Source organism: Alligator mississippiensis, chromosome 11, assembly GCF_030867095.1.
Source record: "Alligator mississippiensis isolate rAllMis1 chromosome 11, rAllMis1, whole genome shotgun sequence".
Lineage (NCBI taxonomy): Eukaryota > Metazoa > Chordata > Crocodylia > Alligatoridae > Alligator > Alligator mississippiensis.
In genome coordinates, this window is record NC_081834.1 from 23,149,686 (window position 1) to 23,177,556 (window position 27,871).

Sequence of the window (27,871 nt, forward strand, 5' to 3'; positions counted from 1 at the left end):
TAGCTTGTGGCCAGTATATTTTTACTTTAGATTTTTTTAGATTAACATTTAGATTTTTTGAAATAGGTGGCAAAGAACCTGTCCAGGAAATGTTAAATGGACTACTTATAGGGCAAACAAAATGATTTTGTTTCATTTTAGTTCTATTTGGTTAGTCTCCTCTATTATGCTAAAAATGGCATTATTTTCTCAGCAAACCCAGAAAGACCACTTAATTAATTTTTAAAATTGCTTTTTAAATTGCCCACCCTTTGAAGTTATAAAATGCTGCAGTTTTTTTCTTTCTTGTTAGCTCTTTCCAAAAATAACTACGTTTAAAGATTTTGATATGATTAACTCAATTTTTGAAGTCTTCTCAAATTGTATTCACACACGTCATCTTGAAGAAACAGACTTTAAATTTGAGCACTTCCACACAATAAAATATTAATACTTGACAAGTGGGAACTACTGGAGTGTGCATGTGCAAAGTTACACAAGAACAAAAGGAAATCATCTGAAAATCAGGCATAATTAATTCATTTTAAAAAGTACAGAAAAAGTGATGGAAGCAGCAATTAAATATTTCAATTCATTTAAATCTGCAAATAGCAATCAAAATTGTGACTGCTTAAAAAAAAATCTGATAATTGGTTTCACTTTTAGGTTAGGAGAAAAAGAAAAGTGACTAATAAAGCCTGCTTTACTTAGAAAAGATTACTGAACTTTATGGCATAGCTCTAAAAGACTGTGAACCAAAATAGGTTATCTGAACAATTTATGGTAAAAAAAACATGGTCTTACCTGTATCGTACGTATAAATGATACCAAGACTCTTTCTTCAAACTCATTAACTGGAGTATACAAATTCAGAACTTTTACAATCTGCAAAAAAAGTAACAGTTCTTGATTCAGGCTATCGAACTATATATCCTGTTTCTAACAACATTTATAAATAGTTACCTTTCAATAGGAGTTCCTTACAATTGTTATTGTAATTTATTTGATAGATTTATTATACATTCTTTTAGGTTATTTATTTTAGCTTACTTATTTATTAGATTTATATGCTGTCCTCCCCAGAAAAGGCTTAGGGCAATTTACAATAAAAAACAAGGAAAATTATAATAAACAGATGTTATGACATAAAAAGTTTAAGACTCAGATTGCCTCCTTTGACCGTGCGCTTTCTTGAGCAGGAACCACTGTTCTTCATGTTTGTATGGAAAGTGGTCAGTACACTGCATAAACTGCCAGATAATACAATAAATAAATAATAAGTAGATAAATGTTATTTTATGCCCAGTAAAATTAATAGAAATTTTGCCACTTCCTTTACTGAATTTTGGTCTGATACTTAGGACTCCACCCTGCTCCTGTTAAAGAGCATAAAAAACTTCCAGTGCTTTCAAAGTGAGCAAATTTCTGTCCCAAATGTAGGACTAAGTCACAAAATCAAGAGAAAGGACTTCAGCAAAAATAGTTAAAATGACAGGACATAAATGTATTTAGCCCAAACACAATTCTCTGTAAGTTCTTTCACATGATTCTCCTTAGAATTTTTAAAAGTAGAATTTTTCCCTAGAATGCAAAACCAGCAGTATTTCTGCATTTCTGATCAGAGTTCAGCAGTTCAATGGCATGTGGTAATACAGTGGATTTGCATCTCTTTCTTGCTGCCCCTATATTGTCAGAATCAAACCCTGAGTAACATGGGTTTTGCACAGATTTTCATTAGGGGTATGATTTTTTTAAAATTAAAATAGTTACACATGTATAATACCTAAGAGGTGAGAATGCACACACATCATATTCTGAACACTGGGCAACCATTGTGACCCGCCTTTCCTCCGGATGGGACTTATTTCAAATGCTGCCCTTAAGAGAGACAATTCCCTCTTTTGTTCCTTCTTAATTATGCTATTTACAACAATAAGAGACTAAATATTCAATCCACGTGTGATGGGAGCACAAGTAGACCTATAAGATGCACAACTTCGGGGCACATTCTAACGTAGCAGCTGACTAGATGTTTGAGTACTGGATTACCTGTGCAGTAGTTAGAGCATTGCACATTGAACAGATAGCTTCTGCATCTTCATCTGTTTTCTTTTTCACCTGCAACAACTGTGCAGCCTGGATGAGAGGCTCCAGTGTTTCTTTAGCCCCACTATTCATCAAATTTTTGTCACGCAGCCATTCTTCAAGTTGACTCACATTGTACCTGTTAAAAGAGAAAACTCTTAAGACTTGTAAAGTCTGACCAAATCAAAGAGCTTATATTTTCTGTTTCATTAATGAATATTCTTTGTTGCTGTTATGCACTCCCCTCATACAGAGCAACTCTTAATTTCCTTCAATTTTATTTTCATGATTAATTTTCCCAAGACAGACTGTTAAACAATTCTGCACTGTTTCATTAAAAGTCCTTACACCTGGTAGACTATTTGAAAACAATGACAAATGTACCATCTTCTACTCCTCCTCCTTGTTTGGTTCTGTACACATAAAGCCAAACCTTGCTTCTCTCACTTGCATCAAAAGGATCAATGCATGGATAGACTAGCAGTATTTTGCCTCTATAAATGTAGGCCAAGATTTTTAAAGCACTTAGGGGATTTGGATGCTCAGTTATCATAAAATAACTATGCAAACAGTATGCAAATAAATAACTGAACAACAGACATCAAATTCTAGAAAAAAATAACTCTTAGGAAGACCCAAGGGAACAACAGTTGGTCGGACCACTGTGTGCATCTTCTGAGCTACAAACCCTGAAGGAATCCACCTGAACAGTAAATCTTATTTGCCATTCCCCCTAGCTTTGCAAGAGCAGCTGTGGCCCATCTGGGTTGGTGTGCTGATCCTTACTTGTAGGATGAAAGGGAAATAATGTTGCTCTCTGCCCATTTTCCAATTTTCCAGGATTTGTACTTAAATTAAATAATAGGCTCTTGATTAATAAGACACTGAGAGCAGGAAACCTTCAAAATCAATGTAGGAGAGTCCAACATGCTTTTCTTTGAGATGGAATAAATGTTAAAAGTACAACTGTTACTAAACAACTACGTGGAATTCAAAGACTTCATGGCGATTCAATGACTTACCGTATCTGCATTCCTTTGCTCCAGGAACACATGTCTTTGCGCAGGAGAAGGTTATTCAGGGTCACAGCCCCAACAATATAAAACATCTGCTTGACTACCTGCTTGATCAACTCTGGATCCATTCCATGCTGACACATCACTGAGTGGAAGGTATTCAGCTGGCGAATGATAGAGTCCAATGTGTAGGTCCCTTCATCAGCAATGCTGGATGTTCTCTTTCGCAGCCCTGTTGGCTTCACCCCTGAGACCCCTTGAATAGTTTCATGCTCCAGCATCCCTGAAACTATATTTGATTTATGATATTATTACTAAACTTGAAAAATGCCTAAAAGCAGACGCATTTTACAAAACAATTCTACTAGTTAGTGCAGCGAGTAGATGGAGTGTATTACTGGACATTATATCATATTGATCCAGCATTGTGTTAATGGCCGTATTTATTTTTTACAGAATCTAAGCTTCCAGTGAGAAAAGGGTGACTACCCCTATAATAAAAAGAGGGCCTGATTGGGGCTTGCTAAAGCACTGTTTTCCTGAGTTTTTAATCAAACAAGCAACAGCTACGTGGGTAATAAAAGCTGCCCAACTAATCTAAATGATATATTATCATATACATGTCAATAGTGTCTTAAAGGAAGATACTTTACATTTAATTGATTTTATTCTGAGGTCCACAATAAATAATTTTCATTTAAAAATCTCTGTGAAATCAAGCATATCTATACTTACGTTCAGGGTTGGCCTTGAATCACCATCAAGGCCTTGATTCAACCACGAATCACCATCAAGGCCAATCAGGGTTGGCCTTGAATCACCATCAACCAGCCAGTGACATGTGAGTTGCCATTCCCTATCTATATTATAACTTGTTATTTACACTATAGCAGTCCATTTTTGTGCTTCTTATTGGTGAAGCACAGCCATTCTAATGATCAATACATAGATTGCTTGTCTTTCCTTCTGGACACACTTCTTCCCAAGAGCAGGAGAGAGAGGAGGAAGACAGAGTGAGGTCCAGACCAGAAGTCAAAAACAGAGATTGTGGGGTCTTGTTGGCAGACTTCTTGTTTTGGATGCCTCTCTCTTCCTCCTCTCCGCACAGCCAGCTAAGTTCCAAACATATCAGAAAGGAACGGGGTAGGAGGTGTTGCACAACAGACTCAATCTCATATTTATAAGTGAAACTTCCAGAGTAAAGCTGGACTGCTACTAGGACGGGGTGGGCAAAATGCAGCCCGAGGGCCAGACGCAGCCCGCCAGACCATTCTATCTGGCCCATGGGGCCTCTAAAAAATTTAGAAAATTAATATTTATCTGCCCTGGGCTGCTTGTCATGTGGCCCTTGATGGCTTGCCAAAACTCAGTAAGTGGCCCTCTGCCCAAAATAATTGCCCACCCCTGTACTAGGAGCTGATCTAAGGGGGTTGCAGTATGGGTTTTTGGCAGGTACAGGTTTTAGTGAAACCCTAATCATCAATGCAGACATACCCTAAATGTCATTATTAAGTATTTCATCGCTGTTTATGTTACTACATCATTTATCCTGTTTTTTCTGTTTAAAAATAACCATTCTCTGATAAAAATGCAAATTCTCTGATTAAAAGCCCCAAAAATGTTGTATTGATATATTTACAATTTTAAAGCCATCTGGAAGCCTACCAGTGCCTCAATCACTGTAAAAAAATAAATTCTAAGTACCTATACATTTTGGCATTTGATTTGGGGTTTTTTATCATGGAAAATCAGAGCTCCCCCTTGACTCACCAGGACACAGGTCAGGCCCCTCACTCCCAAGCCATAGCTCTCTAGCCCAGTTCGTGCCTCTCACTTTCCAACCACAGCCTCCCCAGCCCTGCTGGTGCCCCTCACTCCCCACGCAAAGCACCCTAATCCCCCTTCCCTCTAGCCCTGCTAGTGGGGGCCCCCAGCTGCCAGGGCTATGGGGCTAGGGACCTGTGTCTGCAGCCCCCTGCAGCATTTCGAGCCCTGGTTGCTTCCTGTGGGAGTCAACAGCTGCTGCAAGGGAGTGGAGCGCAGAGCCTTGTGGGTAGCATGGCCAGAGTGGAGCCCATGGGGGTGCGGAGGCCTGCCTGCTGCAGACTCAGGGATCCCTGCCCTGTGGCCCTCCTTCTGGGGCCTCTGCAGCGGGTGGGATCCAGAGTGGAAGGGCAGAGTGGGGCTCCACCACTGGGAGCCCTGCGCCGCTGTGTCAAAGTGCCCCTGCTTTCCTGGCAGCAGCAAGGGGTACAACTCCATGCTGCTGCCCCAGCAGCTGCCAGGCAGGCAGGGGACGCCTCTCCATGATGGCATGGGGTTTGCAATGGCAAGGAGCTCCTCCACCTGGCCCTGCTTTGCCCTGCTATGCTGGATCCCACCAACTAGACTGTGGAGGCCCCAGGGCAAGGTAGCAGGGTGGGAAGCCTAAGCCCACAGCAGCCAGCCTGCATCCAACCCTGTCCTGTGCACAGATCTGGGGGGCACGTGCCACCCTGGAAGTGCACACAGCAGCAGGGAGCCAGCCTCCCCCCTCTCCAGACAAGCTGCCTGTGGCCCCATCCCGCTTCCTACTGGGAACCTGCAGCCATGCATTCTGGCCCTGGGGCCCCGAGCCCCACACACTGCCCAGCTGGGCAGCATTCCCAACCCTGCCCAACTCCCTCCCTGCCTCCGTCCTTCCCTTCCTCTCTATAGGGGTCTCAATCCCCCTCCCCTCTCTCACCAGACTTACCTGTGAAAGCTGTTCTCCGGGCTGCCTGGTGGCCATGTGCACGTGTGGGCATGCACGTGCACATGGTGCCCCAGCCCGACTGCCCTCCTCCTGCTCCCTCCAGCCCCTTGCAGGCTGGAACTTTGCCAGCCTGCAGAGAGCTTGTTGCGTAAGTGGAAAATCTGCATGTTTTTCCATTAAAATGAAAAATCCATGCTTTTCTTGGTTAAAAGGGGAAATCCACAGTTTTTTTCTATTTTTTGCACGGGAAATGTAAAACCTGGATCCCTGTTTATGAGGTACATCCACCTATTCTGTCACTGTCAAAGGAAATAGGATAGTTATGCTTTTTCTGTCACCCGGTTTCTTCTTTGCAGTGCTTGTCACCTACAAACAGAGTACTGTAGGGCTCTTTAATATAAAATTGTACCACGTAAAATTTCATACAGTACCATTCTCATTGCTAAAAAAACCCCCAAACTTCTCTTGATTATCCCAGTTGCAAATTTAGAGGAATTTTGTCTTACCAATCATTGGTTGCAGAATATTTTCTAACACTCTGACAAGCTGCTGGTAGATCTGAATTGCCAAGTCACTCAGCACTTGTCTGTATTCAGCCAGGTCAAAATTGGTGAGGCAGTGTTCATTCTGACGAGGTGTATTGTGCTTCATAAACCCCTGAATTCACAAGACAATGGGAGCAAATGCATTTATGTTTTATATTATATTTTATATAAAGTAGGATTTATATTTTATCACACCATGGGCAAATAATACTTTTTTGAAAAATATACTTACAGCTGCCCTAAGATCCCTTAACACATTTAATTTGAAAGTTGTTTTTTCTCACACTTAGCACAGGGACTTGGATTTTGGGTGTCTCTTGCATGATGTCTATCTTCTGCCCTGAAACTTCAAGAATCTTACGGAGAATCTGGCTCTTCCTGCTTTTTGGCAGGTGAGGGATTTCTCCCACTCCAACTCAGAGAATTAAGGTGGCCCATTGTGGCCAGAATCCCTCCTATAATGGCCAGATAAATTTGTAGGATATAATAAGATAGGCAGAACTTGGTTAACATATTTGAAATCTGACAATCACAACTGAGTTAAGGGTTAATATATCCCTTTACAGGGAATGCCACAACTTTTTAAAGATCAAAAATTGTAGTGAGAATCTTTATTTTGTGTAACCTGAAAATGGAGACCTGCAGCAACCCAGTGCCCTTCGTTGGGATGCTAGATCATGATGTAGATCTGCAGCACCACCTACTGACTTATCATCGCTTTCAAAAAATCTGGATTTTAGCCTAGATGTGCCTACCTTTGAGATCTAATGAGAACACATACCAGAGCTGTGTTTGTGATTGGGGAAAAGTATAAAAGATTGATAACTGTCCCGAGGACACTGTGCAATCCCATTCTGGTCTATAAATCCCTGTACTATTCTACCCTGTGCCTCTCTTGATCACTTCTGAACAATCAAACAATGCAATAGCTTTGTGACCTCAATTCATACTTTCAACAGTTATCAAGCCAAGCCACATCAGAATCCAGGCTATTGGAGCTGAATGTTTAGTGCCCTTATAACAGCTGTACCCATTTTAACAAAAGAGTGAATTAAAGGGAAAGTTTTAAAGTGCAGCATATAGTAATATATATTTTTAAAAGGAGTTACTCGCCTCTTCTCCACTATACTGCTTCAAACAGTGCAAAAATCGGCAGGTGTTAGACAGCCAGAAGGAGACCGTTTCAAAGTCATCCCCCCTTTTCTGAGGACAAAAACAAACACATTTGAATTCAGATTGTTAGGCCAAGTTAAAAAAGAAAATTGTATCAAGAACAGAAATAAAAGTAAATATTATAGATCCATTTTCTTCTGCTAGCTTTATCTGTTCTTATTCTTAGACATTCTTCCCCCATAGCATTAACTAAGCTGCAATCAAAATGACTGTTTTTATTATGCACTTTATTGTATGAAAACATCTTCTGTCATGTCACAGCATTACTGGGGTTAGTACAACCAAATGCAGGCAGCAGAAATAATGGAAAACAATGCAGAATTTTAAGGCATTTCTCTACCACTTTAAAGCAGTTTTGGTAAACCTCATAGGTGTCACCTTAGCAAGAGAAAACAGCCATTAAAAAGTTAAGTATCCTTTTTGAAATCTAGAAAATATCTCCAGAAAAATTAAATTCACAACCTTCTATACCATAACTGATATACATTTTGTTTTCCTACATATGTTGCCTTAAAAGCTGTACAACTGATGTTTACTAAGCCTTTTCCAAAGGTATAGATTACTTAAATATCTTACACATTCATGTTAGTTTTTGTATAGCAACTGAAAATCTCCATGAAGCATGGAGAAACTACCAAGGGCAGTGATTCTCAACCAGGGTGCCAGGGCACCCTATTAGGAGATAAGCAGATAAACTAAGCAGGTAAGTGCAACCTCAGGTTTGCCCCTGTCCGATCAATTCCCATCCCCACTACTAGGAGGTAAGTACTGTAACGTATAAATTCATTTTTGAAATTGGGTGTCACTCATTCACAAAAGTTATGGGGGGCACCTTGAGTACAAAAAGGTTGAGAACCACTGACCTTGAGGAAAATCTTTAAATGTGTTAATGTTGGCTACATGCCATCACTAGCTTAAATCTTTCTAGTAAGCTTATGGCATCATAGATCTCAGCAGTTATTTATTGCCATTAACATGAGCTGCAAATACAGATACAGACCAGAGAATCTCCCAACCCACACAGCAAGTAAAATGCTTTGGATAGTGTTCTGGAGAGGACTGGGAGGGATTTATGAAAAACAACCGACGTGCAAGTGACTATGTGCATGAAGTTATACTTGTACAGAGGCTGGTATATAGGGTCTTGAGGATCAAACTAAGGTTATTCTAAAATATATTTTACTTAATTGCTGACAGTATATTGTGAAACTAATTCTGTTTATAGCTATAATTTGCAGATAGATAATGTTGTATTTTTGAGACATGCAATTATCAGTGAGAATGTTTTACTGACTAGGGATCCAGAGCCAAATCAGTGACAGCCTTTTTATCATCTTAAAAAAAAAAAGAAGTAAAAGCAGATTTCAAGTAACAATTTCCACACAACAAATGAAACTAACCTTCAATATTTTTTTGATGCCATTAATAGTGGAAGTTAGCAGTGACCTCACTTTTTGATCATCATTAAGATAGTCAGCATGCCGAACACACATGAACAAGATATAGGCTGGTAGTCCCGGGATCAGATTGACTGCCACACCCCGTGGTTTCAGATCTTGGGATAAAACAAACAGCTTTTTATTAAGTCTAAACTCTTTAGACAGTATCATGTTTGGTAACTATAACTCTCCAGTCAATCAGCATAGATGCAGGTAATAAAAACTCAGTGTTCTCAGTAAAAAAAAAAATTGACAAAGCTATTGAATCAAGAAAAAAATGGCCTGTTAAAACTATGTTTAAAAAAAAAAAATACTGTCAAAATCTGATAGGCTAACCAAGAAGTGAAATAATGTTACAATAAAGAATTATACAATTGGATTACTTCATTAAGGTATTTCATTTTCCTCTAAAACATTAAGTAACCTAGACACCGTCCAAACTGAAATGCCAAAAATAAACCAATCAGTTACCAGGTAAATCATATGTCCCTATATGGTGTCTTTTGCAAATGGGGAAGATACTTACCTAAAATAAGATTCTTGATCAGTTTTGGTTCATCCTCCTTCTTAAATTCTAACATTCCCTGGAAGTCCTTTTCTTTTCGTGGAATATTAACTGGACGAATAGGTTCATCAATGATTTGTCCAGGTGAAATGTTCTCCATCTGGCCCACTGTATGAGGGGAAAAAAAAGCAACTGAGAAATACTTTCTAGTGTAATCTTTACATGTCAGAAATTCCTGTGTCCTTAATCAAGAACATCAATGTTGTGTAATCAAGGAGTGTTCTTATTTGGCTTACTGTAACACCTACTGAAGCAACTCCCATTGAGCAAAGATGCTTATTCCCTGATAAAAACAATTTAGGAATACTTTCTTCCTTTGCTGAAGAGTGGAAGTACTTGGTCAATACTCATTATTATATATCTTAACCTTCCTGCCAGTGATCCCAGTGCAATGATGGGAAAAAGTCCTTATACAATATTGATAGAAATCCAGAGCAATGAATTAGCATTGATTTGCTGAATTCTCCTCCACAGAAGTGCAAGAGGCAGAAGCAGCTTCAATCACACACTTGCTTATATTGGAGGATTTGCTGTTACTCACACCACAAAATACCACCATTCTTCAACGTTTGTCTTTGTTCCAGTAAGTGAAATGGTGCTACAAACTGTTTCAAATCTAGCACTTACATAAATTAGTTTCCCCATGTGGCACAGACAAGGACAATATTTTTAGAAACATTTTCATAGGCTAAGCTATTAAATCTTCAGAGACTGGCCACATAGTTGTTTTTTCTTGTTGGCAATCTCATCCAGGAATGAGCAGGATTTGGTTACCAAGTATAGAAACATTATGGCTATGCTTTTTATTTGCCTCATCTTGACAAGGTTAGGAAGGACTATGTAAAAGGGGATGGGAGAGTTAATAAAAAATATAAACAGGAGAATCCTTAGCTGGGGAAGGAATAGTGGGTGGCTGTCATTACTAGGAAAACTGTAATAGCATACAGTAGGCAGAAGATTACAACATGTGGGCAGCAGCAGGTTGCAGTGCCTGCTTGAAGAAGCTGTCTGCAGAAGCCAACAAATTGGGACTGCAACACTCTTTTGACTGGAGTTATATCTTAGACCAGAGGCTCCCAACCTTGGGGCACAATCCAAATCAGGGTCACCCGGGGAGGGGGGGTGTCTACCCCTTGTTTCACCCCTCCTGCCTGTGGGGCTCTCTCGCTGCCACTGCCCCTGTGATCCTGGCCCGGCCCAGGTTCTGCTGGTGGTGCCGGGGGCAGGGGTCAGACCTGGATTTAGGGTCGCAGCAAAGAAAGGCTGGGAGCCACTGTCCTAGACATGGATTAGCTTGCGCAGTTTTAATGAAAAGAGAAATTGTACAGTGGATGTTACTGTTAAGTCTATTTCTGTTACTGTTAATCTTATTTCAATAAAAAACAGCAGATTTTCCACTCCATACCCACACTTCCATCAAGTCAATGCATCTCAAGACAAGGTAACCACTGAAGAACATTTTGAATCTGATAAGTGAACCTAAAGGTCATTTCTTGCAGGGAGGCAGAGCCCCAGACTTCAACCTGAATTTTAAAGAGATGCCATTACTTAAAATACGATTATTATTCACTGTCTAACACTGCATGTATAAAATGCAGTTCTTTTCAATACTGAAATCACAAGAGTCTATAAAGGTCATTCATTTGAATCTTAGTGCCCGATCAAATAAACTGGTTAGTCTGTTTAAATGAAGAGATGCATGAAAAATTTATGAAGGATTAGTATCAAGATATAATTTAAAAACATCCTTCCACTTGTACTTTTATTAATCACTTTTAGGAATTAAAAAACAATTAAAATGCTTAAAATTCACACAGTCTCAACAGCCTTGGGATCTTAAAATTGGGACTCGCTTTAACTTCCATAAAATATACTTTTCTTTATACTGCTCCAAATTCACATTCAAGTATGGCTGTCAACATTAAAAGAAAACCTCAAGGAGAGGGGATCAATGCTAGGACTATAGAAGCCAATGTTTAAAATAAAAGGTCATTTATATCTGCCAAGCTCTGTTATAATTATTTTATTCTTGATGAAGATGCAGATATTATACTTGGGGAAACAGAGAGGACAAATGTACTGCTTAGTTTGCACCTTGCACCTCCTTCAGTAGACCACCCATCCCCTTCATTCTTAACTATCAAAATTAACCATGGCTTTAGGAATACGGCCGCCCAGCTTCCAGGAGGTTGGGAGCAACATGCTGCGCAGGCTTCATTCCTGAGGGCTGTGTAAGGTGCAGACTGCAGACCTGGAGGCTGCTCATCACATGGGCAATCCCCCCAGGCCCCACACCCCTCCCACCTGCCTCAGCCATGCAGACAGCTTGGCTCCATGCTGCTGCATGCACAGAGTACCTCCCACACCTCATGGCTATGTGCGCCACCCACCTGCAGTGCAGGTAGCCTGGCCCCTACACTGCACAGGCAGTTCAAGCACCCTAAACCTCCCCTACTGCACTGCCCCAGTCCCATGAGTGGGGGCAGGAAGTATGGCCAGCGGTGCAAGGGTAAGCCTGAAGAACTTGGTTGCTGGAGCAGGAGCAATGGCAGAGGAGTTGGGGAGGGGTGCATTGAGGGCAGGAGCCCATGGGCTGTGCGCTAACCCTTTAGAGGCCACATGAGGCTCATGGGCTGCCAGTTGGACAGCCCTGCTTTAGAAGATGGTATTAAAAAGAACCACATAGTGCGCCTACCCTGCAGACAATTCCCACAACATTTCAGTTTCCTTATTTACTTAGTTGCTACTTAATGCAGTGCACACAAAGGATGGGCACCAAACATATATGGTGCCAGGACAGCTCAAGTTCAGCAGGAAGTAAACATCTTTTCCCCCTCACACAAACAAAATAACAAATACCTTCAAGTTCACCAATCTTTTTGGCAAAGACTTTCAACTGCTTTTTCAGCTTGCGAACAGTCTTGTCCTGCTTTTCAAGCTGCTCCATTAAATCCTGGAAATCAAAAGGAGAGATAATATTGAGGTGCTGGAAGAATTTCATAACATGTGAAGCAGACACAAAACCAGCACTGTTAGCAATACAAAACGGACTGTGAGAAAAGCTGAAAGGTGGTGCCACCGTCTGGCTGAAAATTGCAAGCTGGTACAATGCCTATAATTCAAGCCAAACAATATTGAAAGTATTGTCAAGCTGCTTGCAACATGATGAAGGCAATTGTTCTTATGCAGATCTGTTTTGCACATGCTCAGGTAACTATGTCAGTGCTTATGGTGAGAAGACGTTTTATTGCAAATGCATCTACCTAATGCTTCCTTTTCTTTCTCTCTCTCTCATCTTTGTCCAAATGATGCATTAAAATTCATTTCCTTTGACTCCACTACTGACCTTTATTCCTGCATTATCTATACCTGCCTTTAGGCCTAACTTTATTCTCAGAAAGTGGAATAGGTTTAATAAGAAAGGTCTTGTTTCCATTTTACCCCTATTTTCAACTTGACAAAAGAAATGACATATTTGTTGTAGTCCTCTGACATAACCACTGCCTTCTGTAATTGAGTTTATTTAGACTGTAAAGCCACTGGATCATAGGAAAGTATGATTGGAAGGGGCCTCACAAGGCCATCCAGTCCAGCCCCCATGATGAACCATTCCAGCCAGATTTGCTCTGTCTAACCTGATTTTGAAAGTTTCCAGGCATGGAGATTCCACAAATTCTCCAGGTAGCCTGTTCCAATGCCTGACTGCTCTCACAGTCAGAAAGTTCCTCCTAATCTCCAGCCTAAATTTTCACTGCCAGAGCTTGAGGCCATTGTTCCTAGTCCTGTCCCCTACAGCCACAGAGAATAGCCCATCTCCATCTTCTCTATAATCACCCTTCAAGTAGCTTAAGACTGCTATCAAATCCCCCCCTCTGTCTTCTCTTTTCTAGGCTAAAGAACCCTAGTTCTTTCAGCCATTTCTGATAAGTCTCACCTCCCAGGCCCCTAATAATTTTTGCTACCTTGCACTGGACTCTTTCCAAACTGTTCACATCGGTTTTGAAGTGCAGGGCCCAAAACTGGACCCAATACTTCAAATGAGGCCTCACCAGTGCTGAATAGAGCAGAAAATCACTTCTCTTGACTTGCAAGTGACACTCTTAGTAATACAACCCAGGATGCTATCAGCTCTTTTTGAGCCCATTGTTGGCTCATATTCAGCTTGAGTCCACTGTAACCCCCAGGTCTTTCTCTGAAGTTGCAACCAAGCCCTTTTTTCCCCTGTCTGTATTTGTGCATGCAGTTATTCTGTCCCAAGTTCAGGACTTCACACTTGTCCTTGCTGAATCTTATCTAGTTGATTGTGGACCATTTTTCCAGTCTATCCAGGTCATTCTGGATCCTGGCCTTGCCCTCCAGAGCATCTGAAATTCCACTCAAACTTGTCATCCAGAAATTTGCTAAGTGTTCATTAGATCACATCATCCAAATAATTAATGAAGAAGCTGAACAATAGTAGAACAGGTCAGACCCCTAGGGATCCCTACTTGATACCTCTTCCTCCTACCTAGACACTGAGCCAGTGCAGACTGCTCGCTGAGTATGATGATCAGTGGTGTACCGATGGGGGGGCGAGGCACTGGCTGGGCCCTCCAGGGGGTACCCGGTCCCCTGGCAGCACTTCTGGTTTTGCCCCTAACCCTAATCCCGCCTCCCCCTGCGAGACTGGCCGCGAAGGCTGGGGGGCGGGGGACAGAAGCGCAAATGCAAGTATTGGGCCCCTGGCACCAGAGACCCACAGTACACCACGGATGATGATTCAACTAGTTATACATCCAACTTACAGTATTTCCATCTATTCTGTATTTGCTTAGTTTGCTAAAGATGTCATGGGAGACAGTGTCAAAAGCCTTGCTAAAGTCAACATATACCATTCCCACTGCTTTCCCCTCATCCACAGAGCCTGTCACTTTATCATGGAAAGAAATCAGATTGGTCAGGCATGATTTGCTCCTGGTGAATCCATGCTGACTGTTCCTGATCACTTTGTTTTTCTCTAGTTGCTTCACAATTAATTCCTTGAGGATCTGCTCCATGATCTTTCTAGGTATAGAGGTCAGGTTGACTGGAGCATAAACCACCTTTTTATATTGTATTTATATAGCATCTAGCACATGGGATCATGGTCCATGACTGGGGCTCCTTTGATGTTACTGTAATATAATTAAACTTACACTTTGTGTGTGGTCCCTAATATTGATGGCAAGTACTTCAGGGCAGCTCTCTATCATTTCTCATTTTATCAGCATGACTTATAATAAAGAATATTTTAATTTTACAAAGTTTTAAATAATTTGTCAAAAGCCTCTGAAGATTAAGTGAATGCAGAAAAACTCAAAAGTCAAGTTAAAGTGTATTCAAACAATTTAAAAGAAAACCCTCTTTCTGAAACTTAATACTCCTTTATGTTAATGAGGCAACACATGCTGTCTTCACCAGAAGCATCCCTCACAGAAGTTCTCTCAAATATCTTGGAAAATATTAACATGTATTTTTGTCAACTTGTGGGAAGCAGGCATAAAACTGTTCTTAATTATGTCCTAGAGAGTTTATTAGCTAAGGTACTGCACGTGAAAAATATTTAGCATAAAGCCACCATTAAATAAAAAAAAATAGATATAATATTTCTATTAACATTAACAGAATATGAACATTTATTGATTGAAGACTGACTTAAGGAATTTAACTTCAACTTCAAAACAAATTTGGTGGCAGAAAAAATGTGTCTTCATGATTCCCTTCTGAACTAGCTAAATAGTCATGAGCCTCTTTTTATTAAGAAATGAAATCTTGTAAGTGAATTTATGTTTCCAAGTTGAGGTACTATATCCTTAGAGAAAAAATTGGAGTGTTTTGATTCCATTGTCTTTATCATAGATGAATTTCACAATTTCAAATGACTGTTCAGTCCTACAATTATTTATTAACATAAGAAGCTTTAAGAAGTTCCATTAACAAATAGACATATGTAGAACTATTCATAATAATAGGCCTTGTATGTCTAGTATTGTGCGTCTATAGGATCAGGCCTATATTTTGCAGATTTGGGTTTTAAAAGTTCATATTTAGCAGAGAGCAAATTTGGAAGCGAGGCATTTTAGCATCACATAACACTCATTTGATTTTATATTAAAATGCTTTGATCATGCTGCAAAACTCATATTAGTAACAAACTGTGCATCAAAAAGAGACATCACAATTACACATGACACTGAAGACTGACAAAAGAAAGCTGCAAGAGGGAAAATGGACATTGTGAAGCTGTCTGTAGAAGATTTCTTTGGAGAAGGCAGCCAGCCTGTTCTTCAGTTAGTGCTCCAGAAGTAGCAAACACAACAACAGAGAAAAAGGATCCATTTGATCTACATACAATCATCCGTTTGTAAAGTGAAATCCGGTACGATTGATACTTCATGGGGTCATCTGCATATAACTCCTCATAATACTGAAAAAATAGGTACAGTGCATTTTTCCCCTTTCTCTGAGACACTAATATTTCAGCCAACACTGTTTACATAAAATCAGGTTAACACAAAACTAAGCAGTTCATCATTTTTCAGGCAGCCATATCTATCTGTTCCTTCCATCCTCCCCATAAACAGTTGTTTGTTTAGATGAAAAGACAATGTGCTAGTTACTAAGGAAATTTCTTCAGCAATATTGTACTTTTGAGAGTCTAAAATAAGACTGACATGTGAAGGTTATAATGTATGTTTACAATATGACCAGGGGAATACAACATATGTTAGTACCCTTAAATTACATCTAGAAAACCTGTGAGTTCTTTCCAACAGGCAGGGCAAGTGAAGAATGCAGTCAATCCCAGATGGATTCTATATTCTAACATCAGAATGAGAATATTAAAGAGCAAGTCTAATGGCGATAAGGAACATACCCTTCCTTGATTTTGAAAAGAAACAAAATTCCTTTGCAATTTAATTATGACTGTGTGTTGTCCCAGAAGCCAACAATGCAGTGTATAGCTCTCAGAGCCAAATACCAATGCATAGACTCATAGACTAAGCAGAGGTAAGGAACTGTATAGGTGGGAAAACTTTTACCATTTAAGGGATAAGACTACAACTGAGAAACTAGTGAAGTGCCTTCAGTCATTAACTTAGTCTCAAGATTATTATCTCTTGCTCATGACCTGAATTATCTATCAGCTTCCTCAAAACCTCACGTACCACAGTATACCCCTGACCTGCTGTTATATAGTCAAAAAGAAAAGAATACATCTCAGGTATTAAGAACAGAGCAGCCAGGAGGGCCTTCTCTCCCCCTAGAGGTAGCACTGCTCAGTTTACTATAAAAAGCACCTTCAACGAAGAAAAGTAGGAATCCTGGAAAAAAATTTCCCCATTTGCCTGTTCTGGACCCTATGTATTAGGAAGCACATTTCTACAGAGGATGAGGAACTGGGGTGTCTGTTTCATTTGCTTCTGAATTCATCCCAAAATGCTAATAACTATCAAAGGATAAAACACCAATTGGCCAGGAAACTTCTATCAAGTGCCCATTTGTAGAAACAGTTGTTCCTGTGAAACACGATGAACAGACAGCAAAAAACACAATGTTTGACCTACGTCAGGGGTGTCAAACATATGGGCCACAAGCTGGATCAAACCTGTGGAGCCCTATCATGCAGTGCACAGGTCTTGGAGTGACCTTGCATGCCACATGCGGTGTGCAGAGCTGGTCTGGTTCAAGAGATGGACTCAGTGTCACAGTCACTAAACACATCACAGGAGGTAGGTCTGGGGCACACACTGGATCCATAGCTGGTCTGGATTGGGCTGTGATGCCAGAAAGGGCCAGTCTGGCATGGCACTGCATGCAGTGTAATGCCCCCTGTGCTCTGTGTAGTGCATGTGGCCAGTTCTGCCCTGCATGCTGCGACTCCCTACCAGAATGGCCCTGGGTGCTGGCTCCAGGGCCACTTCTGATCAGGCCCCAGGCCACCTACATGGTGAAGCCAGCATATAGGTTTGGTTTAGAGGGGTGCCACATGCAGTGCACACCCATGCCACCCCATGCACTGTGTGCAGCACAAACACTGGGGCAGGGATGGTGCATGCTGCACTCACCCTGGACCCTCTGTACTCTATTTGCTGTGTGCAGAGCCCATGGTGCTGGGTCCAACCTGCATGCTGCATGCAGTGCAGTCCCTGGAGTGATGCATGGTCCCAGTTTGGCCTGGTGACTCTCAACCAGCCCTGACTTACATAGCTTAAGATGCAGGGAAAAGTGAAAGCTACAGACCCATTACAGGTATACTAAGAGGCATCCTCCCCTAACATTATTCTACATACGTGTAATCTAGAGCATGCCAGAGGTAATACTACTGTTCTGTTGGAGCATTTTTATGAGCTGCAGGGACAGCCATCGTTCTATTAGGTATGACTTGGCAGCAACCACACGAGTGCTATAACATGTCAAATGCCCAATCCTCTCCAAGTCAGTGGTAGAATGATAGCAGGGGGACTCTGGAGAGCTACTGCCAGAGAAATGTCCTGTGTAATGTGCCTGGATGAAATGTTGTCAACTGGCAGCAGTCATATCACCTATTCAATTAATTGCTTTGCTTGAAAAAAGCTGCTGCATACATGCAAGCAACCTTGGGAGATTCTCATTTGAAAACTAGGGAGGATGTGTGCACTGGTGATCCCTCTCCCTAATGTTCTGAAGTCGTTACATTGCAATAGCATTTCTCTTACCAAGTTTTCATTAGTCAGACGGGTGATCTCGTGCTGTAGACTGGCTTCAATCCGGGCCTCTGGGGGCAGCTGCAGGTTTTGTGCCAAAAGCTGCTGCTGGCGATTGTTCTCTTCCTTCAGACTTTGAATCTCACCACGGAGAGCTTCCAGCTCATTGTCATGGGTCTTCTTCTGGGACTGAAGCTGAGATTCCAAAAGTCTGCAAAAACCGAGCAGGATTGGAGAGAAATTTAGCATTCACATCCCAAACTCACTCTAGGAGTCCAAAGCTTTAGCTGCTGCTCAGAAATAAATATGTAAGCTTTGACTTGCAAGAAAAAATGAAGAAGACAGAGTACTCTTTAAACCCTTCAATATGCCATCAGATTAAACGGTATTCAAACTCTCAAACAGTGGGAGAGAATAAACTAACGCTGACTTTGCTAAGCATTTTCCTCTGAACAAGAACTGAATGAGCATTGTTCAGTAACACTGAAGACATGCCCTAATACTTAATATATCCCTAAACCTCCATAGACTGGTGATGTTTCTAAGGAGGCCAAGACCATGTTAGGTTTAAATAGAGCACATTAAGTAGTTAAAATTAAACTGGTGTCTTAAGCTAGACCCATATGGTAATTAGCTGTTTTACTGTTAACTCTTTTCAGTTAGAAATGTTTGAATAGCTCCTGTTCAGCTGCAAATGAACATAAATTGGCCAAATTTGGCATCTGAAAATGCAAGGGCCATTTTGTGAGAGGATTGCCATTAATGCTAGAAAGGTAAGCTGGATCACTGAGTACAGGACTAGGAGCCAAGAATTTAGTGTTTTACCTGGCTCTGCCACTGACTCATTCTTTGTTTTGTGGGGAAAAGTGTTATCTCAAATCCCGCACAAATGAAATGGGAGCAATAAGTAATTGCTTATGTCAGAGGAGTGTGGATTAGTCCATGTTTGTAGGGCAGTGTCCCAATGCTATGATTCATTCTTTGGGGCATGTACAGGAAATGGCACTAATACTGACATTAGACAAACTTTCAGGGTTTAAAAATGCATAAGGCAGCCAAGTTAACTAGCAGCGACATTGATGAAGGCATATGGTCATTTACCCACAGCGCTTTGTCACTTAAGTCAAACACTTGGTTGCTGCTTTAATCCTAGGTCAAGAAAAAGATGCGGAGCAACCTCTCCCCAATCCCACTCTGCAGAACATTCCCTATTCCATGTTAGTTCTTAGCATACAGACAACACAAGGTTACATTTAAGATTTGTTAGCGCAAGGAAAAGAAAGATATTGGTGAATAGCATTCATTACAAAGTCCCTGCTTTGCCGGCTACTACTTGAATGTGTAAATGTGTACTTCTTAAAAACAACAATGCTGCACTAAAGGATTCATTACAAATGGAAGACTATGGACACTCTGGGACAAGTTTTCATGGATGGGAACACGCAAATTCTAATGTGCTAGTTACCAAGAGGTGACTGCAAGAGGCTGAGTGCATTTCACCAATCAGATGCCTGTTTAGCAACATGCATACACATTTTCAGATGTTGCAATAACTGCATATCCTTTAATTCAAATACACTTTTGAACACTGCCCTGCCATTTTGAAAACTTACTCCTAATTTGAGTGAATTTTGAATGAATGCATCTCTTGGCATTCCTCTCTCCGAGGACACTGTGGATGGTTACTCATTTGGGGTCAAAAGTAGGGAAGTTACTACAATTAAATTAAAAGTCCTAGAGGTTATTTTAACAACATTATTAACATCTAAAAAATTTTTGCACATATGGAAAAATCCATGCACATGTACGATGGGGCAGATAAGTAACAAAGCTTCTTTCATTTCAATTGTAGGAATGCTTGGGTTTTTATATTGTCATTTGTGTGTGGCTTAAGCACTTGTAATTCATTATGTATTAACTGTTAGAGCCATCTTAAGATTTTAACAATATGACTTGACAGGTAGATTGGCTCAGACCAGGTTTTCTGCTAATCTTAATAAAATTAATACTGATGAATGATTTTTGAACTATTAGTGAATAAGAAACATTGCAGCTGAAGCAATCCCATAGCAAGGGGTACAGTTAGTTAGGCGGCAGAATGCAAAGAAAAGTCATTCTGGAGAAGTCTGGTAACCTGTTGGCTTGTTTTAACCCTTCATAAACCAGCCATAGCTCTCCATCCTCATTCAGCATATGATAGTCTTGAGGCGATTGTCTTCCAAGCAAAATGTTTAAGAGATAAAAACACAAAAGGGATACAAGATGATAATAAGAAGGGATCCTGGTTTTCTCTGTTTAAAAATTGCAAATTCTCTGATTAAAAACCCCAAAATCCACGTTTTTCCAAAATTAAAATGAAACACCAATATATATCTCAATATCAGTTGAATACAATGTTTTATTGAGGCCTACCAGTGCCTCAATCATTATAATAAGATAAATTCTAAATACCTATATATGTTGGTGTTTGATTTTTTTTCCCCATCAAAAATCAGTGCTCTCCCTGCTCACCAGGATGCAGATCCAGCTGTGGCTTTGGTCCCCACTGCTTTGTGGTGCTAAGCAGCCCTGATACGCCAGTGTCCTACCCCTGCCCATACTGTTTCCCCTCACTCCAAAACCATAGATCCCTGGCCCTGCTCATGCCCCTCACTCTCCACCCACAGTCCCCCCCATCCCTGTTGGTGCCCCTCACTCCCCACCCACACACAGCTCCCTGGGCCCTGCCTCCCTGGGCCCCTCACTCCTTAACCACAGCCCACCACCCCCCTCCCCCAGCAATGCTGGTGTTCTTCACTCATGACCTGCAGCCCGTGCCCTCCAGCCCTACCAGAGGGGGCCCCCAGCTGCCAGGGCTATAGGAGCAGGCCCCACCCCAGTAGCACCCAAGCCCTGGCTGCTGCTCACAGGAGGTGGTGGCTGATGCAGCTGAAGTAGACCATGGAACCCAGCTCAACCCCCAATAGTGGCATGGCCGGAACAGAGACTCAGGGCAGGGGTGGAGAATGCGTTCTGCCCGCAGCGGGCTCAGGGCTCCATGTCCTCCCTGCAGATGACTGCACAGCCCAGTGGGCTGGATCCCGCACAGGAGCAGAGAAGGGAGGGCAGGCTTGGTGCCACCGTCAGAAGCCCCACGCTGGCCAAGCCACCATGGTGAGGTGACCCCTGCCCACCTGGCAGCAGTGGCAGTGGCATGGAACTGTGCCCCCTACTATTGCTGGGTGGACAGGGAATGCCTTGCCTTGACAGTGCAGCTGGTATAGGGCTCCCAATGGCAGCACTAAGCCTGCCTGCCCCTCTCTGCTCTCCCACACCAGATCCCACCTGCTGGGCTGTGAAGGCCCCTGGGGAAAGGGCAGCAGGGTGGGGAGACCTGAGCCTGCAGCTCACATCTGCCCCCACCCTTTGCACAAGTCTGGGGGGCATGTGCCCCCCATGCCTCCCTCCCCAAGACTGCATGTAGCACAGGGAGCCAGCCCCCCCGTTGCCCCTGCCGATGAGCCACCTGTGGCTCCATCCTTCTCCCCCAGCTGGACCTCACATTCCTGCCTTGGCCCTGCACCCCATAAACAGCCTGGTTGGGTAGTGCCCTCAGCCCCAGCCCTGCCCTACTCCCTCCCTCACTGGGGTTTTTAATCTGTTCCTCCTCCTCCAGACTTACCTGGAGGAAGCTACTCTCCATGCTGCCTAGCTGCCACATGCATGTGTGCATGCACACATGTACAAGGTGCTTCCTGCTTGTGATCACCCTCCTCCCACTCTCCCCAGCCCCAAGCAGTCCTGTGCAGGCCTGAACTCTACCAGCCTGCAAGGGGAACCTGCTGTTTCCCACGTTTTCCTCCTTTAAAGGAGAACGTCCATGCTTTTTCCTTAAAAGTAGAAAATCTGCATTCTTCTCCGTCAAATGAAAATATCCACATTTTTCCACAGTGAACAGGAAACCTGGATCCCTGATAAGACATGTTATGGAGAGGACATATTAACCCATAATAATTAATTGAGCAATCCAGTTCTGAATGCTGGAGAAGACTGTTGCATTCTAAGATATGGATTATTACATATTGTTATAGAAACAGCTGGAAAAGAGGATAGATATTATCAAAGAGAAATGGCAAACAAAAATGGAGACATAGTAAAGTGGTAATTTGAGTAACATGGCCAATTACAGCCCCGGACATGGAGTCTCTGGAAAGTTTAATTTTGCATTTCTACATCAGCATTTTGCATATGTAAGTTTTATCTATCAGCCTAACTTAAACCCCAAATACAAACACACTTAAGGAATCTTGTCTAATCCTGAACCAACTTGCTGTGTATGGTAGAAAAATGTGGGTGGTGAAAAAAGTTCCAAAATGGATATGAAAAGCCAAAAAAAAGAAGAAAAAAAATAGAATTCATACCTATTTGTTTCCTTCAGCCCAATATATGCCTGAGCTATTTCTCCTTTGTCTTTCATCTTCTGTACATCCTCCAAGAGGATTGTGGAATCTGTCATGGTATTCTGGGGAAAAAATAAATTTCCAAGGTAAGTTTCAACCTTACATCTAATTCTTTATATTTACAGACTAAGGTCTACGTTTTGTCCCCTTTATTCAAATCAAATAGTGTCCAATTCATGGAGTAGCACCATTACACTGAGCAAGTCAACTTGGGTAAAAGGGTGTACTGTCAGGAAAAAGGGGTCTGTACTGTGCTGGACTGTGTGGCATATAAAACATACACACTAAAATATTGATTATTTTACCTACCCAGCATGCAAACCTGAGAATATTTCTCCCTTCATTGCCTATCATCAGAAAGGAGCAAAATAAACTTCATGAAATGTGAAATTCACATTTCTTTCAATTAACATGCACTGTTATCTTCTCATTTTTAAACATGAGAAGCATAATTTCAAAATATGTGTTTACAAAAACATTTTACTCCTGTTTGCACTTCATAAATGGTAATACTAACTGTGTACTACTTGGAACTTCATAATTCAATTTCCATCACTGCTTTATACATTTTTTAAAAGTTATTTTGGGAAGTTGCCAGTAACTTACAAGAACTAGGACATCTTGAAACTCTAGAGAGTTCAATTTTTGGCGCTGTATTTCCCATTGTTTCTTCACATAATTCAGTCAGATTTTATATGATTTCTAGAATAGCCTGCATCAGTATGATTTTAATTGTGTGCTGTTTTTTAGGGATGACAATGTAGTCCAGCCATATAATTAACATATACAAGAACTAAAATTTGGTATTTTTTTTCATCCCCACAATTAAATCATACGTCTCTGAGAAAAGCTATTACAAAATACTGAAGACTTAGCCTGCTGAGAACATATTTGGAAAACATCTATATGCATAACATGTATTGGCACCACATTTGTGCCTTGAAGTTTAAGAAATGACAAAATACAATGAAATGGAGTGGTAAGCTTCTCTCAGAATTATTGCCAGCTTCCTTGTTAGCTCTGGAGTAACGTTATCCATTGTGAAAACAGAAATGTAAGAAAACACCATAACAATTATTATTTTATTCTATCTTAATGGAGTAAAATTATTATTTCTCATCCATCAATCCAATCAAGCTTTGCAACACTACATATGTGGATTATCATCTCTAATTTAAAAAGACATGCTATTTACATTTTTCTTCAGAATAATCACTCGTGGTTTAGCCATAGTACTATTTAAATTAAATTATTTAATTAAAAAACTAAACAAAACGGAATTGCAGTTTCTCTCAGCTCAATTTTTATACCTCTAAATATGGTTCTCTCAGCTAAACCTATTAATCAAATATTCAGCCATTCCTTCCACAGATTTTTACATTGCAGTTTAATTCTGGAGCATGTTATCGTTTGACATTTTCTAGTATCTATTAGTAAAGATAAGGCCAATTTTCACACCTCAAACTTACTTTTTATTTCACAAACAATATTGCAATACTAGTTTCTTTAAAGAGGACACTTTAATGCAATATTTTATTTTGACTGGCTGCCCACGTTTGGTTCACTTTATCTTCAGGTTACTACAAATTGTTAGTACTTCTTTGAGTCTAAATCAATGATTCTCAACCACAGAATCTACAAAACAACTTGTAGATAAATTCCTTGTTTCCTCAAGAGCAATGAGAAAGTTCTCTCTAATTACTGCAAAATGTGATTGCTAAACTTCAAAACACAGTTATTCATGTGAGTCAATGAAGTGACTGTTCAAACGTGTTTAATTAATATTTGGGGTTTTTTTTGTTTTGGTGTTTTGTTTTTAAGAAATCTATAAGAAATTTTACAGAACTGAAAAATTGTTTACCTTATCCTCCTGTAAATCAAATTGGCAAGCAATAAAGAAGAGAAACAATTGGTCAATAAACCTCTCATACCATGACAACCCAAATTACCAGTCAGAAATTAGCTGCAAACTCTCTGTTACCAGCCCACCAGTCATCTTTTTATCTGTCTTGCCCTCAGAAGTGTCAACAATTATTTTTACTTCATCATCACAGAGAACCTACAATTTACTAACAGGATTTTACATAGCCAAGACACAGGCTTTTGTTCCTTTTATAATGAATCTTGTAATAGTCTAGATACACAGAGCTGCATGCATCATGGCTTTCAGATTATTTAAAATGAAGGCAAATATCTTTTTCAGAGTAGCAAGGGAAAAAGTCTCTGGTGAGCTTTAAAGCTTTGGTTGACTCAGTTTTCCTATCCAATGCCAATATTTTCCTCTTTGGTGCTCTCTGCATAATAACTTTCTTAAACAGAAGAAATACTTGAAAAGCAAAGAAAAAACCTTGATATATCACCTGAATGTAGAGGCGCACCGATATGTTGCTCACATATTGGATTAGCACTGATATTAGAAAAATTGCTAGCATCGGCAATTGACTTTTTTTTGTCTGATGTGGCCAATACCGTAGCCAATAAATGCCATGAGCATGCATACAGCTGCAGCGCAGCATTCAGGTGACTAAGAGCACAGCCAGGCAGCGTGGAGAGCAGCCAGGTCCAGCTGGTAAGTCTGTTGTGGGGGAAGGAGAGGGGGAAGGAAAGGGGCATGGGGGGTGCAGATCAAGGCCCCCCATGGTGAGGGTGGGAGTGGGGCTGGCGCTGGGGCTGCCCAGCCGGGGTGGAGCAGGGCATGGAATGGAGCTACAGCTCATCCAGAGGGGCATGGGGTCGCTCCCACTGCTACATCCACCCTGGGAGGGCATAGGGTGTGTGTACCCCCAGACCCGCACATGGGGCAGGGCAGGGTGGGGCAGGCTGGGGCCAAGGCAGCGCTGGCCTCTTCCCAGCAGGAGGCCAGGCTGGGCTGCACTCAGGGGGTGGTGGGTGGTGGCAGTGCTGGAAGGGAGGGTTGGGGGGGCCTGCAATAGTCCCCAAATTCCCTGTAGCCCCGTTCCCAGTGCCACCGCTGTGTGACCCAAACACAGCCTGGCCTGGCCACCTGCCCAGAAGAACCTGGTGCAGCCACCAGCCCACAGCGGCAGCCTGTCCCGCCTCCCAAGCAGATGTGGGGGCACACCCCTCCATGCTCTTCTAGGGTGTGTGCAGTGGCAGGAGCCGCTCTTCCCACCCCTCAGCACCCTCCAGATGAGCTGTGGCTCTGTCTCATGCCCTGCCCTACCGCCTGCTCCACTCCCTCCCTCACTGTGGCGGCCTTGATCTGCCCCCCACCACTCCTTTCTTTCCCTTGTCCCCCACAATAGACTTGGTCAGCTGGATTGCTCTCCACACTGCAGGGCTGCACATCAGAATCTGAAGAGGAATGGCTGACAGCTCATTAAAAATCAGCCATTGGTATCAGCCCCCAAAAAATCTATTGATGCACCCCTATATGAATTATATGCTTGTTTTTTCTTGAAAATAAGGACTTTGGGGAAGTCTGATGGTACCTTTTACTCTGGATCAAACAATACAGTAAATCTGGGACAATAAAGTAGAATGGATTTAGCACTGTAGATTATCCTTTTGACACTTTTTTGCTACTTTGAAACAAACAACATGATCATTAATGCTTCAGTATGGATTTGAAGACATCTTTCCCACTGCCTGTCAACTGAGGGTTACAGGAGATGGATTCCTAGGATCCGCGGTAAACTAAATATTCATTAGGGAACAATACCTCTCATACTACACCATCCCAGCAAATGGCTGACAGTGATTTCTGCACTGCTAGCAGATTAACTAATTTAACGGAAGGGTCTTGCTCTGAGTTTTCTGCAACATACATATTGCACAATTCTAATCAATGCTCTTCAATTATTTTTGCTGTCAACTTCTAAAGATGTCTGGGCTTTCAGAGTTCTTCTAAATAACGTTAACAATTAAGCTTAATCTTTCAGGCAGTTAGGAGAAAGACATTTTCTGCAATTTTTTAAGCTTCAACTTCCAGCCTTTGCCAATCAATAGTTCATATAGTCATCTTTGGAAGACACTGGCCAAACCATCCACCAAACAGTCCTGGGGTGACAGACCAGATCTTTTAAAGCTCAAATTGGCTGGCATGCAGGCCAGAAATCAGTAGTTAATACACTCTACCAATGTAACCCATTCTAATATCTACATTCTTATAACAGTTTAGTGCCTGCTCATCCCAAGGAAGTTCATGTCTAGGCTTAGCAAAGCCTACTGCCTTCCCAGACATTCATCAAACAAGCTACCATGTAACAAATTAGCCCAGTATTATAGTTTAACTGCTTCACAGTGCCTCTGCTAGTTATTACTTACCTTGGGTTGAATAGCTTCCTTCTGGCTCACCAGCTGAGACCTCAGGATGAGGACTTCTTCCTTGCGTACCTCCAGCTCCTCACTTACTGAAGTCAGCTGATTTAGGAGGACTCTGTAAGCAGGGGCACCAGGAGCAGTCACCTCTGGAGAGCTCTTTTCCATCAGGGCCTTCTGCAGCTCATTAAGCTCATTCTTCAGTTTCTTATTCTCTGATTCAAGTTCTTGACGCTGCAAAAACAAGGACAGCCCCATCACTGAGCGCAATGCTCCTTTTACTCCTCCATATTAGTAAAACAGAATTATGAACCACAGAAGGGTAAAATCTGAGTGACTGTTGTGAAAATATAGTCATTCTCTGCCTGTCATTCTTTGTGTTCTCCTAACAATTGATATGGTGTCTCAAAGGATTTCATTAACTATCTTTTGTCAGAAGTACAAAACCAGAATATGTACATGTGAATTGTACAGAGTCAATGAAAATCGTTCTCTTTAACAGCAAAAAAAAAGAGAATTTCTATGAAACCCCAGCAAGAGGGCTCAGTAGAGCTACTGAGCTTTTGAACCATTTGATGGTATTTGGACATAAGTCCTTGTTTTTGTCTGGTCCAAAATATATTCTGATATCAATACAGTTCTGGGCCGGGTTCATGGTATGTACACAAAGTAAACTTAAACCCAAGGGAACTGGCCAGCAGAGAAGTCATCTTGCCAAAGGACTCACCCCCATTCCTCTCAAGGTGTAGGCCCCAGCCACATATTCTACACCTCACAAAGAACAAACTATGCAATAAAATGCTTGCTGAGGAAATTTCTTTCTAATTCTTCCAGCTGACTTAGGTCAGGAGAGTTGGTATCTCTTACCCTAGCCAGAATACCTGAAGACAGCATTCTTATTAGTTACATA

The 27,871-nt window shown here is 41.5% G+C and overlaps 1 protein-coding gene across 4 annotated transcripts in view; it reads right to left on the minus strand.

The window, feature by feature from the left end:
- Nucleotides 1-27,871, minus strand: part of MYO5A (myosin VA) — a 195,308-nt gene that overhangs the window by 4,571 nt on the left and 162,866 nt on the right. Inside the window, exons 28-40 of one of the 4 annotated variants that reach the window (XM_059714677.1) lie at nt 26,968-27,195; nt 22,642-22,742; nt 20,376-20,456; nt 18,254-18,452; nt 15,907-15,981; nt 12,396-12,489; nt 9,498-9,644; nt 8,933-9,087; nt 7,473-7,562; nt 6,321-6,471; nt 3,087-3,369; nt 2,029-2,203; nt 784-864 (exon numbers count right to left, since the gene is read on the minus strand). In XM_059714677.1, the coding sequence (XP_059570660.1) occupies nt 784-864; nt 2,029-2,203; nt 3,087-3,369; nt 6,321-6,471; nt 7,473-7,562; nt 8,933-9,087; nt 9,498-9,644; nt 12,396-12,489; nt 15,907-15,981; nt 18,254-18,452; nt 20,376-20,456; nt 22,642-22,742; nt 26,968-27,195 (1,860 nt within the window). The remainder of the gene's footprint in view (nt 1-783; nt 865-2,028; nt 2,204-3,086; nt 3,370-6,320; nt 6,472-7,472; nt 7,563-8,932; nt 9,088-9,497; nt 9,645-12,395; nt 12,490-15,906; nt 15,982-18,253; nt 18,453-20,375; nt 20,457-22,641; nt 22,743-26,967; nt 27,196-27,871) is intronic. The other 3 variants (XM_059714679.1, XM_059714678.1, XM_059714680.1) reach the window with 3 other exon arrangements.